This window comes from Ischnura elegans, chromosome 8, assembly GCF_921293095.1.
Source record: "Ischnura elegans chromosome 8, ioIscEleg1.1, whole genome shotgun sequence".
NCBI lineage: Eukaryota > Metazoa > Arthropoda > Insecta > Odonata > Coenagrionidae > Ischnura > Ischnura elegans.
The window spans coordinates 42,079,437-42,092,858 of record NC_060253.1 but is presented as its reverse complement, the minus strand read 5'-3'; the positions used below and the strand labels follow the sequence as shown (position 1 = coordinate 42,092,858).

The 13,422-nt window shown below is 40.5% G+C and overlaps 1 protein-coding gene across 1 annotated transcript; it reads right to left on the bottom strand.

Moving 5' to 3' along the window:
* Window positions 1-6,637: 6,637 nt before the first annotated feature.
* LOC124164398 (uncharacterized protein K02A2.6-like) lies at window positions 6,638-9,241 on the bottom strand. Its single transcript, XM_046541721.1, has one exon. It carries the CDS (start codon window positions 9,239-9,241, stop codon window positions 6,638-6,640), a length of 2,604 nt encoding a protein of 867 aa, XP_046397677.1.
* Between the last annotated feature and the right edge of the window lie 4,181 nt (window positions 9,242-13,422).

Sequence of the window (13,422 nt, the reverse complement as noted above, 5' to 3'; positions counted from 1 at the left end):
GCCGTCGCGTTTTCGCCCGCTTGAAAATTTTCACTTTTCATTTAATCGCGAAAAATAGATATCGCCATTTAAAAATCTAAAAGCATAAAATACGTACTCCAGGAGTAGTAATCTTTCGATTTAGGCAGTAAAAATATAGGAACGCACCCTATTGTTTTAGGTACAGTAGCCGATGGTATCATCCAACAGGCAAGTATAGCATGAGAGGAACGAATACCACAAACATAACTCCAACCCATCACTAGTTATCTTGTAAAGTTTTTATCCCATAAGAGTTTCAGAAGAAGGAAAAACTAAGTCATGATGAGTACTTATATTTTATGATTCATTGATTGCGTAAAGATCATATTTTCTTCAATTTTAAGTTGAATAAAAACAGTTCATTTTACTTCCTTCTGTTGTTTTCTCATTTGATTTTTTCATTCCTTTAAAAAGAATGGCGATTCAAATTTTACAAGCCAAAAGAGCGTAACCAAAATTTCTATTATATTTTTTTTCTACCATGTTCGCCAAATTTTTCTTTCAGCCCATGCAATACTTGATGTCTTGAAAACCTGATAACCGTTTTCTTTTCCTGAAATAATAAATTTAACATTGAAAAGGAATGGGCTTTTTGGTGTTGCATTACACATCAATGTAAGCATTCTAAGCTAGTACCGGTGATCTCTGAATTTTATGCAGGCCGGAATCTTCCACTTAATCGCAGGCGGGCATATAGGCGGGGATGGGGCTGGAGCTGGGTCTCGTTCAGTTTCTTTCGAAGAGTAATATCTACTGCAGCGAGTTAAATCAGGAGAGCATTGAACGCTTTATACGTTCCTGGATGACCAACGAAATTTATGGAATGGCCAGAATCAGCTAAATAAAAGGCCACCAACGAACATAGAGCACCATTACACAGTACTAAGGGGAAAATGGTCTCCTCAGGGCATCCAAGACGACGCCAGAGGGCCTCCGCACATGAATCTGCATCTGTATTTTCCAAATCGCTATCTTAGTTTTGGTACTTAATTTGGCCAATAGGTTACCAACTGTACAGGGACATTCCTTTCATTCCATTTTCATTCCACGTTTATTCACACATTTCACAGTTTTCAATAGGCTTAGCTTTATTCCGAGAAAAAGAAGCTAAAAGATCGATTAGCAATCCATTTCTAAGTAATGGAGTAATAATGTTATACATCACATATGGTGTATGTTACTGATCTAAAGGTCCCAATCCAAGACCATATAGAGCATTTGGAAACCCTGAACAATATCCCCTCGCTACCCTTGTCGGCCAAAAGAAAATAATTGTCCCCTAACATGAATCGTGCGCCGTTGGCACAATGTGGGGCTGGGATCTTTGTGGCCCAATCCAGTTTTATCCTGAATAACCCACAGGCGTACAGCGTGAATGAATGAGAGAGTTAAGGAATTGACAGACTCGTTACAAAATATGCATTGTAAGCAGAATTAGAACACACACACTTCATAGCTTAACTTTCTGTATTTCACCCGTATATGTTTTCAGAATACAGCTTTTAGAAACATTCAATATCGTTTCATCACCAATACGACTGTTGTTTATGCATACTTCGTGAGAGAGAGAAGAACATGCAATGAAAGATTCCTTGGCTTTCAAAATATATTTTCATGAGCAGCTTTGTTTGCAAGAATGTGAGAACAGGTAATATGTAAAATTACAAAATCGGTATGTCTTGATAACAAAGGGATATTTCTATTGTATTGATTTTCACTTAATAACAAGAACTACTCCTCATTATTCATACCTGTAACTTATTACATATTCACATACAACCAAGCGACCCCAGGGTTAACAGGCGAGGACTTCATCCCGTCAACATCGTTACCAGCCAAATCGACCGGATATTTTGCAGAAACGTAGCCACTAAAAACTATTAATGAGCGTAAAATTAACCAAAATTGGTGACGTGACATACCATAAGCATTAATAATTATAAGTGATAGTAAAACAAGCGGAAATTAAATATCTTGTTGAGTAACACGATTAAATTATACACGGGCGCAATAATCTAATGCGCGCGTTAATTACGGGCAAGCATGTACCAGAATAATTGATTCAATACGCACCCAAAATAGGTTCGAAAGTGGATCAAAAACATATGTGAGATATCAATTACCTCGTAAAATTTGAAAAGCTCGTGAGTAGTAATATAATAATCCTTATTTAAGTACTCTCGCAGTTTTACTTCAATTAAAAATATCTGACAAAAGTTATGAATGAAGAAATCAAGAGACCACACTAAATAGCTCATAAAACTACTCACGATTTTAACTAATTCCTACCTGTTTTATCCTTAAATATTTTAATTAGCAACCCGACGTAGTTGGATATTCGGTTTGTTCATTTAAAATCCCGATATAAAGGCCTCATTGTGCTGTTTTCAGGGGTAATTGAAATAAATAAATAAAAATTTCTCAAATAGTGTTCCCTACTGAAGCACTCTCTCAGTTTTACTTCAAAACAAAATTATTTTACAAAATGAATGAATGAGGAAATCTAGAGACTACACAGAATAGCTCAAATTATTATTCACAAATTCAATCAATACCAATCTCTTTTATCATTATATTTTTTTAATAAACAAGACCACGTAGTTGGGCATTTCTCAAAAAGGGTCTTATAACCGCAAGGGAAATGTTCTCCAAAGACGGGCGTACCCTTACCCAATCGATCGCCGGTCAAACCCTAGCGTAAGAAAGAGCGCCAAAACCTACTCACTATAGGAATCCCATAAATCGTGTTATTTACTACACTGGACCGGCAACCAATTTCAAACCTTTGGGCTTGCTCAAAAGACCGTGGATATGATTTAAGGCTATCCCAGCGCATTTTCCTTTCGGAATATTTACAGAGTGGAAATCTGCTGCCGTTGCCTCATAATATTTCTCGAGCGTGGAACGATAAGCATAGCCTCATCTTATTAATTCTTTATCAGAGTTCCCAAAATTTATCTCCGCATAAAGAAAACCATTGGATATAATCTGTTTGGGTATCGAAACGAAAACTGTGAAAAAAATTGATGCAGGAAGCACTTAAAAAGCAAAAGACAGTTTAAGTTTTTCGTATCATTTTCCAGCCATGGTGGCAACGATAAATATTTTCCCTGAATGCAGAACATAAATGCAAGCGACAGAATAAACATACCTCCGACTATTCTCTATAATGGGTGATGTTATCTTGGGCACACCACCGGGTGAGTTGGTTAGGCATGACACGCCCTGAGAATGAAGACACCGTGAGTCATCGAAACGTCGGCCTAGACTACCTAAATCCCTAGATGGTGAACCACTTCCCCAATACCGTAAGCAAGGAAAGCTTGACGTATAAGTCCACTAACTTTTCCTAACGTACAAAATTTAAACGATGGTTTATGATCTCAGTTAATCAATCACAAACAGCGTTATTTATTTGTTGTAATTAACTTGGTCACTTTCAATCTGAGGAGAGGATATCTAATCCTAGATAAATATTTCTTATAGTGAGCTAAGGGTACTTGCCTGCTTCAAATCTAACGTACTTTAACCTTTAACGTAATTTAGCGTAACGTAACTTTTCCTAACGTACAAAATTTAAACCGGGATTTATGATCTCAGTTAATCATTCACAAATAGCGTTATTTATTTGCTGTAATTAACTTGGCCACTTTCAACCTGAGGAGAGGATATCTAATCCTAGATAAATATTTCTTAAAGTGAGCTAAGGTTACTTCCCTGCTTCAAATCTAAGGAAAACTTAATACTTTAGTGACTATTAATGCAGTGATTTTTTTCCTTGGATGTCAACAGAAAATTCGTATGACCAAGGATAAAATATATTTATTCACAGCTGATGCTCGACATGCATGCACCTAAATGTATCTAATTATTCTAAACCCGATTGATGGCTTAAGCAACATTGATAGTTCCTTAGAGAATTTTTAAGTATGTGGTTTTTCCAGCGATGTCTATGAATGCTTCTACAGTTAACATTTGTGCGATTAAAAATGAGTAATATACTGTGGTGATTGTATCAAATTTTCCACAAAGGCTTGTTGGAGTGCTGATAGTGTACCCAAAACTGAAGGCCTAGCGGAAGCAGAGAGGTGCATTTTTCATGAGAAAATAATAGCTGGGTAGAAGCTGGTCAAATAAGTAATGCCACTCTCAGGCATAAAAGAAAATGTTTGTTTTAATCTTGAGAAAGATTAAATTAATATGAAAGCAATGAAGACGGTAATAAGACATGAAAAACGGGGCAACATAAAATTTCGCATTATAAGTGTAAAAATTGCGGCAAGAGATGGGATGCCAAAGCCGAAGTCTTTTGGTAGCTGAGATTGTTCTAGCAGCGTATGTATGATCTCCGTTTTGCAACAAACCACAAAGAGAATCTTTCATGTGCCTACATTCGGTAACTTTAGCCAAAGGAATTCGCCCAAAGCGTAATAAAGTCCAGGATTAACATTTCTTCTCGTGAGCCTCGGTTTTTAACCAGCCGTACAAGTTGTCAACATCATCCAACAATGTTTCGCCATGAGAACTTAGTTATCTAAAAAGTGTGTCATCTCGAAAACATGCTCTTTTAAATACTGCAGTATGAACACATGCCCAAATGAATGCGACATAAATAAATAAAATTAACTATAACTAACTGAAGTAAGTATGAAAAAAATTATTGCCATAGTTCCCGCAGCACTATGGAAAACTCTGCTAAATTTTCTTTCCTGTACTTTTTTAAACAAAATTTCAACGGTGGGCCTCGCTAGTAGGGCTATTACTTGTTTTCACAACCCATTTACTTGATTTTGATGACTTAGGAAAATTAAATTGATCAAAGTGAAAAAAAGAAACAGAATTAAGACAGTGAAATACCATCAACTAAGCCGAAACTATCGAGTTTAATTTTTCTAAATTTGCTAATGCTCCCTGCATTTACGAAAAAGTTCTATATCCTCATTAATTTAATGTTATTAAAGCATGATTATCTCCTAATGAAGCTTAAAGGACTAAAATAAAATTTATGGTATTTGGAGGAGGCGACCGACAGCCGAGGTCATTTGCGCCATGAGGGTAGGGTATGGAAGGCAGGGTGGAGAGAAACCCGGCGTCGGCATTAGCCTGCTCTTAACGAAAGGTGCCAAGAGGACCACAGCTTAACGTCCCATCCGACGGACGGAGTATTGCGCTTGAAATTTCCTCCACGCAACACTCAAAGAGGGATCGGGCAGTCTCTGAAAATTCTCTGCCACTGCCGGGATTCGATCCCGAGCCCGCCGGGTGGGATAAAATAAAATCTACGAATCGATTATTAATGAAACTTATTTCTCATTATCCTAAAATTACTATGCCAAGTTTGAACGGCGAATGTGAGGCTCTCAAACAGCCCGAAGAGCTATTAACTCATATTCTTCCGAATTCACTCTTCTCACGTTTTTTAAAAGAAAGAAATAGGAGCTTCATTGCCACTATCTAGTAAATTTTAAAGGAATAATATTGAAAAAGGCTGCATTAGGAGCAATGAATCGTGTTTACAATAGGGTATAGTGGGTCGGACACTAGCACCAAAAAAATGGGCTTCTGTAGGCCAACTAGATCCTGTCGGATCTATGGCGAATTCTTGACTGTCGCCGAAACTAAAGCCTAAGGTTTAATATTTCTGTTGTGGCCAGCCTTCCACAGAGATTGGTAGGCGTTGCCTATTTGAGAAGGAGGAAAAGGTTCTGTGCGTCTTCATACCTAAACTTATTGAAATTTCCCTATGTTAACATTGAAATTATTAAATTGAATTCGCTTACTTAAGCCTAAAATATAGATATTTCAAGTTCTATAAGTTTGGACTAAAGCAATAATGAAATGAACATTTTTTCAAATGCTACCTACATATACTACGGTGGACCATGTTTCAGCTTTCACCCAAGTAGGTGGGGTAGAAAATATATCACGTTAGTTTTTACACCGTTACCACCAGGTGCAGTCATGTGGCCACGGTTCATCCTGAGAAAACATTTTGATGAATGCATCACCAAAATATTCAAAGGATATGGAGGCAAAAACTGATAGAGGTGGATGAATTCTGTTATTTGGGAAGCAAGATAACTAGTGACGGGAGAAGCAAGAAAGAAATTATCAGCAGAATAGCCCAGGCGAAGAGAGCATTCCACCAAAAGAGAGACCTGCTTACAGCGGGAAACTTAAATATGGATGTAAAGAAACAATTTATAAGAACCTACATCTGGAATATGCTCCTATACGGAAGTGAGGCATGGACAATGACCGCAGCGGAGAAAGCAAGGATAGAGGCCTTTGAAATGTGGTGCTACAGAAGAATGATGAAAATCAAATGGATCGACCGAGTTAGTAACGAGGAAGTCTGTAGGGTTCTTTTAATTATATAACACCAACTCCGGGTTCAACAATTTATTGTCACTCCGTTACATCGAGGCTTGACGTCGAGTTGTATACTGCTCCCGTCATGCCGGGCCACGGCCTTTTATGCGAACGGCAGGTGATGACGCACAGGCTCTGCGTTAGTCAGCCGCCTCCGTTAGTCAGCCGCCTCAGTTGACTCTCTCGGCCGGTACCTGGATCCCAACACCCTCCCTTCTCTGCAAGAAAGAAAAGTGTTAGCCTCTTATCTCTCACACATGCATATTGGTTTTCTCACCACCCGCCCGCTTCTTGTCATTATTTCACCCCGATGGAATTCCCCCGCTCCGGACCCGCTGCTCTGCGCCACCGATTTGGCCGCTACGAGGAATGCTCGATTTCTCCGAACAACGCCGCCGTCAACTTCCACATCGTATGACCTCGGCTCGTTGCGTCTATTGACGATTTTCTCATAGTGTTTCCTATCAGTCACCCAAACTCGGTCTCGTGGTTTCAGCTCGGGCAGCGGTTGAGCTCGATGTCTTCTATTGTACTTCTCTGCCGCCTTTGCTTTCTTTATTCCCATCTTTTCCCGGTGCTCCCTCAGGTTCGGCCACGATGGCTGCAATGAGTATGAAGAAATGGGAAGGTTTGTGCGTAATTTTCTTCCCATTAACAGCTCTGCTGGGCTATATCCGGTTTCCAGGGGTGTTGACCTGTAGACAAGTAATCCTAAATTTGGGTCTTTCTCCTTCAGTAAAATGTTTTTAACTATTTTTACTGCTGACTCTGCTTGGCCATTGCTTCTCGCTAATAATGGACTGCTCGTTATTAGCCGGAATCCGTATTCTTTGGCGAATTCCAACATTTCTCCTCTAAACTGTGGCCCATTATCGGATCTAACAACTTCTGGGATCCCAAACCTAGCGAAAATCGCTTTGATTTTTCCGATGACTGCTGCTGCGGTAGTGCTTGTTAACCTCGCCACCTCCGGATATCTGGAAAAATAATCTACAACAACTAAAAAGCTCTGATTGCGGACGGTTAAGATATCCATTCCTACCATCATCCAGGGTCTTTCCGGAACTGCAGTTGGCATCAGGGGTTCAACGGGCTGTGGACGCCTCTCCAGACATTCTTCGCATTTTTCAACTGCATTTTGTATGTCTGCCGATATTCCTGGCCACCAAATTGCATCTCGTGCTCTTTCCCTACATTTCCCTATTCCTAGATGACCTTTATGTAACCTATCGAGCATCTCCTTCCTTAACTCCTTCGGAATAACAACTCTGTGTCCATGCATAAGCAATCCTTCTCCCTCATTGAGATATCCTCTTTCTTCATAATATCTCCGCAGCGGCAGCTCAAGGTCTTCTTTGTGCGCAGGCCAGCCATTACGAACGTATTGCTTTACCTCTTTTAAGACGTCGTCTCTTTCTTGCTTTTCTCTGACTTCTTCCAGCCTGGTGTCTGACATTGGTAGAGCCTTTATTACTTCTTTCACCATCGCTTCATCCTTTTCTGCCATAATTATGTCCTCATCCCGTGGTCTCCTGGCCAGTGGTGCTCTGGAAAGCATATCTGGGGTATAAAACAATTTACCAGGAACGTGCTCAATAGTGTACTGGTAGCCCAGAAGTCTCATGCGAAATCTTTGCAATCTCGCGGATAAATCACTTAATGGTTTGGTACTCAATAAGGGCACTAATGGTTTATGATCCGTCCTTAAAATGAAATGGGATCCTTGGATGTATGAGGTGAATTTCTCACACGCCCAAGTCAAAGCCAACGCTTCTTTTTCTATCTGCGCGTACCTTTGTTCCGTGTCCGTTAGGGATCGGGACGCAAAACTTACGGCTTTCCACACCCCGTTTTGGTTCTGCTCTAGAACGGCCCCCAAACCATACGATGACGAATCTGCCGACACTCTGCATTTTCTGTTTGGATCATAAATCCCCAATGCGGGCGCTTCAGTGAGCCTCTTCTTGATCGCTGCAAATGCCTTATCGTGAACTTCAGTCCAAGGAAGTTTCCCCTTGCAAGATAATAATTCTCGTAATGGTTGTGTCATGTCTGCCAGGTGATCCAAAAATTTTAAGTGGTAATGAACCATACCCAGAAAACGCCGCACCGCTTCTGTTGTCTTGGGTCTTTCCATCTCGCGGATAGCTTCTATCTTCTCCGGGTCAGGAAGTAATCCTTCTTCTGCCGAGATTACATGTCCTAAAAATCGACATTTGTTTACTCTCCATTTGCATTTATTATAATTCAGGGTGATTCCTGCTTCCTGAAGCCTTCTCAACACGGCTTCCAGGCGCTCGTCGTGCTGCTCCCTCGTTTCACCAAACACTAGGACATCATCGAGCAAATTGGCAACACCTTCTAAACCTGCTAATGTTTCCGACATTCGTTTCTGAAAATGTTCTCCCGATGACGCCAACCCCATTGGGACGCGGTTGAAGAAATATCTTCCGAATGGCGTGATGAATGTCGTCATTTTCTTGCTCTTTTCTTCTAACGGTATTTGAAAATACCCTCTGCAGGCGTCGAGTTTACTCATTACTTTAGTTTGACCTAGACGGGCTAAAATTTCATCCACTGCTGGTAGCATGTGTCGTTCTCGGCGTACTCCTTCATTTAACTTCGTGTAATCGACACATATCCTTACTTTTCCATCTGACTTGGGAACGACGACCATCGGTGCACACCACTCTGTTGGTTCGTCAACCGGGGATATGACGCCTTCTTCTTCCATTTGTTTCAGCTCTTCCTTTACCTTTTCCCATAGCTGAATTGGCACTCTTCTCGGAGTAGTCACTGCAAATGGTCTTGCATTATCTTCCAATCGAATTTCATACCGCTTCTCCATTTTTCCTAGTCCATTAAATAACGCAGGGAATGTTTTCTCCGGTGCCCCGTTACGTAAGGAAGTCACCCCGACCCATTTTAATATTCCTAACTTCTGAATAGCTGGCCTCCCTAGCAATACCTCTCTACCCCCGGGAGTTACGTAAATTGTTTCATCACACAATTTTTCCTTCCACTGCAGCTTAGCCTCGAAACTTCCCTTCGCACAAAAGTTCGTCCCTCCTATGCCTGCCAGTCGTTTAGACGTAGGGGTTAATTTAATTCCTTGCAATTTATCTTCAACCACGAGGGACCCTATCACTGTTACGTCTGCCCCCGTGTCTATTTTGAATTTAATATCGACACCATTCAGCGTGACTGTGACCCACCATGGCTCTACATTAGTATCTACAATTCCCAAGTAATACATATCTTCTTCGTCGTCTTCTTCCCGGACTACGACGGTCCCCACGGATTTCCGCAATCTACATAATTTTCTCCAATGACCCTTCTTACTGCACGCGTGGCACGTTGACTGTCTCGCGGGGCAAGTTGCGAACGCGTGTTGAGGACTACGCCCGCATCTGCCGCATCTCTGGTGCTGGCTCTGTCCGCTGCATCGTAGACTCCGACCACAATTCGATCTCGGAGAAGATCGTCCTGGAGTGACCCATATTCGCAATATTGTATGAGGCGATACAGGTCTGAGATGAATTCATCCACTGCTTCTCCCTCCTTCTGGCAGCGTTGGTTAAATTTCGCCCTCATGTATACGACGTTTACCGTCCCATGTAGTGATTCTTGAATTCTTCGTATACCTTCTTGTATTTCTTCTTATCCGCTGCTGACAGCTGTAGGCTAAGCAGTACGTCTTCCGCCTTTTCGCCCATCACGTACACCAGCATGTTGAGTTGCTCCTCGTCGCTCTGCTTCTTCAGCCCAGACGCAACCCAGTATCTCTCCCAACGTTGCGCCCATCGCGGCCAATCCTCCGCCACGAAAGAAAATTGGGAGGGCGCCGTCACGCCTGCTGTTAGCACGAACGTGCTGTTGCCTTCCGCCATGTGGATCTCGCCGCTGCGTTCCTGGCACCGCTGCCACCATGTAGGGTTCTTTTAATTATATAACACCAACTCCGGGTTCAACAATTTATTGTCACTCCGTTACATCGAGGCTTGACGTCGAGTTGTATACTGCTCCCGTCATGCCGGGCCACGGCCTTTTATGCGAACGGCAGGTGATGACGCACAGGCTCTGCGTTAGTCAGCCGCCTCCGTTAGTCAGCCGCCTCAGTTGACTCTCTCGGCCGGTACCTGGATCCCAACATCTTGCGTGCCTAAGAAGTGTAGGAGAGAAGAGAAGCCTCATGAAAACCTTAATAAGGAGACGGAACAACCTTATAGGCCACATCTTGAGACATGATGGCCTGATGAAGACAATCGTCGAAGGAAAAGTGGAAGGCAAGAATGGAAAAGGAAGACCTCGAACAAAATATATGGAGCAAGTAAAGAGAGATGTGAAAGAGAAGAAATACGTAGGTGTGAAAAGATTATCTGATAGGAGAACTGAGTGGAGAGCTGCGTCAAACCAATCCTAGGATTGTTGACCAGTGATGATGATGATGATGATAATTTATACTGAGGATAATTAATTCGATTGTAGGGGCAAAATACGTAAATATTTTCGAAACCCGAAGCGACATTTTTCTGAGCGGAAATGGGTTAATCAGCCTAAATTACGAAGATATAATAATTAAGCTATCCTATAATTTTTAACCTTAAGGAGAAGACTGATGAAAATAATGGTGATAGGACAGTTGGAAGGGAAGAAGGGCAAGGGACGGCCCCGAATGAGTTACATAAAACAGGTTATAAAGGATGTAAAAGAGAAGGAATGCGTAGCTGTGAAAAGGCTAGCGAATAGGAGAGCTGCGTCATCTCAGTTTTAGGATTTTTTATTTTAAGATTTTCGCAGCTTCTTTTATCAATGTTGTAAGTTCATTTCGGAAAATGCTGAGTTTAAAACATTTTTTACGCAACGCTTCCCTACTCCTACTGGAGCGTTTTCAAGAAAATCGAGAAGAAGATTTTCTTGAAAACGCTCCCAGTAGGATCAGTGAAACGTTGTGCGAAAATTTATTTCAACGCAGCAATCCCCGGGAGAAACTTACAATATCAATTTTAGGATTGCTGACAAATGATAATGATGACAGATATTTTTATTATATAAGATTGGACTGAAAGAATACATAAATGAACATTTTTTTCAAATGCTGCATATACCTTAACTACTGGTGCGGAATTTTGAGACGCTAGTACTGGCATGGGAACGTACCATATCCCTAAATTATTTATTTAATTTCTTCATAACCACTGATATTTTGTCAAAACCACCATGCATTCTTAAAAGTTTACATTTTTTCAAAAGTTGTAGATTATATGCGAATGATATTTTCAACAATCAATATTTTCTCATATTTTTTAGAAAAAAAACCTTGTATTTTTTTGTGAAAACGTAAAATCATATTCAATTTTCTTTTCGCTCAGGTCCTGGGAACTCATTATTCAGTTATTATAACAAAATACAAAACAAATTAACATACACCACTTCACTTCACATTGGTAATTATTTCAATGCAAAAAAAACGAGGTATATATTACGCATCTAGTGGCGCGGAGATATACCGAGTCCCCAGATCACCTTGCACAATGTTTACACTTCACAAGGGTGAGATAGGCTGACAAAAACCAGTTTGGTGGGAATGGGGGGAAAAGACTTTAAGCTACTAAGTAGCTAAGCAATGTTGCCAAATCACTCTGGAAGTTAACAACAAATTAACCAGCCTGGGGATCAGCCATAACCCCGCGCTAGTAGTTAAGGGATATGCTACGGTAGACCAATATGCCAGCTTTGACCCAAGTAGCTGCGATTGTACCGTGCAGAAGAAAAAAATAATTAGAAAAATTCCTACGAATGGAATTCCGATGTAAATCTTTTGTTCCCCTTGAAGACTTCACCCTACGCGCATACCTACTTCTGTTTGCGAACAAAGCCGAAACTTGAGTCCTCCGCCGATTCCCTCGAGGGAAACGGTGACCCGAATGTAAAAAACCGGAGCGAAGCGCAGGGACAAGCGCGGACTCACCTGCGGGACATTTTTTACTCCCCCCTGCACTCAAGCTTCATTCTAGTTTTGAGTTGAGAGTATAAATGGCATTTATTCCAAACTTCCGGCACTACTCTTCAGGGAATATGCAACTTCCACATTGTAAGCCGAGAGTAAGTCTTCAGAATACCTAATGTACTTACGAAGAAGAAGTTCAACAAGAGGAAGAAGATACCGCCACAAAATAAACTCTCCAGTAGTGTTTCAAATACTGCAGGAAATTTCCGATTTCTTCCCAATTCACTAGGGTGATTCTTTTCGGTGTGAAATTATCGCTGAAGAGTTCACCTATATTTTGATTACAGAATAAATTATATACTTTTATATTCATTAAATGTATCTAAAAATAATCTGGGTAACTGAATACAGGAAAATAAATACAGATTGTCTGGTATTAATTAATATCCACAGCCTCTTACGAACAATTTCCAACATTATTCCAGGAATATTGCAGGAATTTAATCCTATTTGCTCTCGCTGTAGCTTCAACCTATTTCCACCTGTAATAATGTCTGCTTTCGATTTTGAAGATATTTAGGTGTATCGATCCTATGGAGGTCATAAATAAGCCTTTTGATGAGGCATATCTCAAAATGACCCATATGGCCACTCTAGGGGGTAAAGGTGTCCAAATCTTTTGAGATCTATTTTCTACCAGCTTAAAAAAGTATTAAATCTACACGGAAAACATAGTTTTGGTGAAGAAAATTTAAAACCATTTTTTTCTATTCCCTTCTTCCTTAATTTCGATTATACTTGCATTTTATTTATAAAGAGAAGGCGTCCATATTAACCGATTAATCCCCAGCATTGCGTTAACGCAACATTATTGAATCCTATTTCTCAGAACAAGTTTCTAATTCAGAATAATTTTTTCTTCGGTGTACTGACTTTTTAAGTATATCTAGTTCTAATTTCGTCAATTCCACCAACATTTTCATTCATATTATTGTATTTTTATGACTGATGACGTTTGGCATAAAAAAGGATGCGCACATACGAGAGCACCCTAGGAAAAATGACATATCCCATCATGT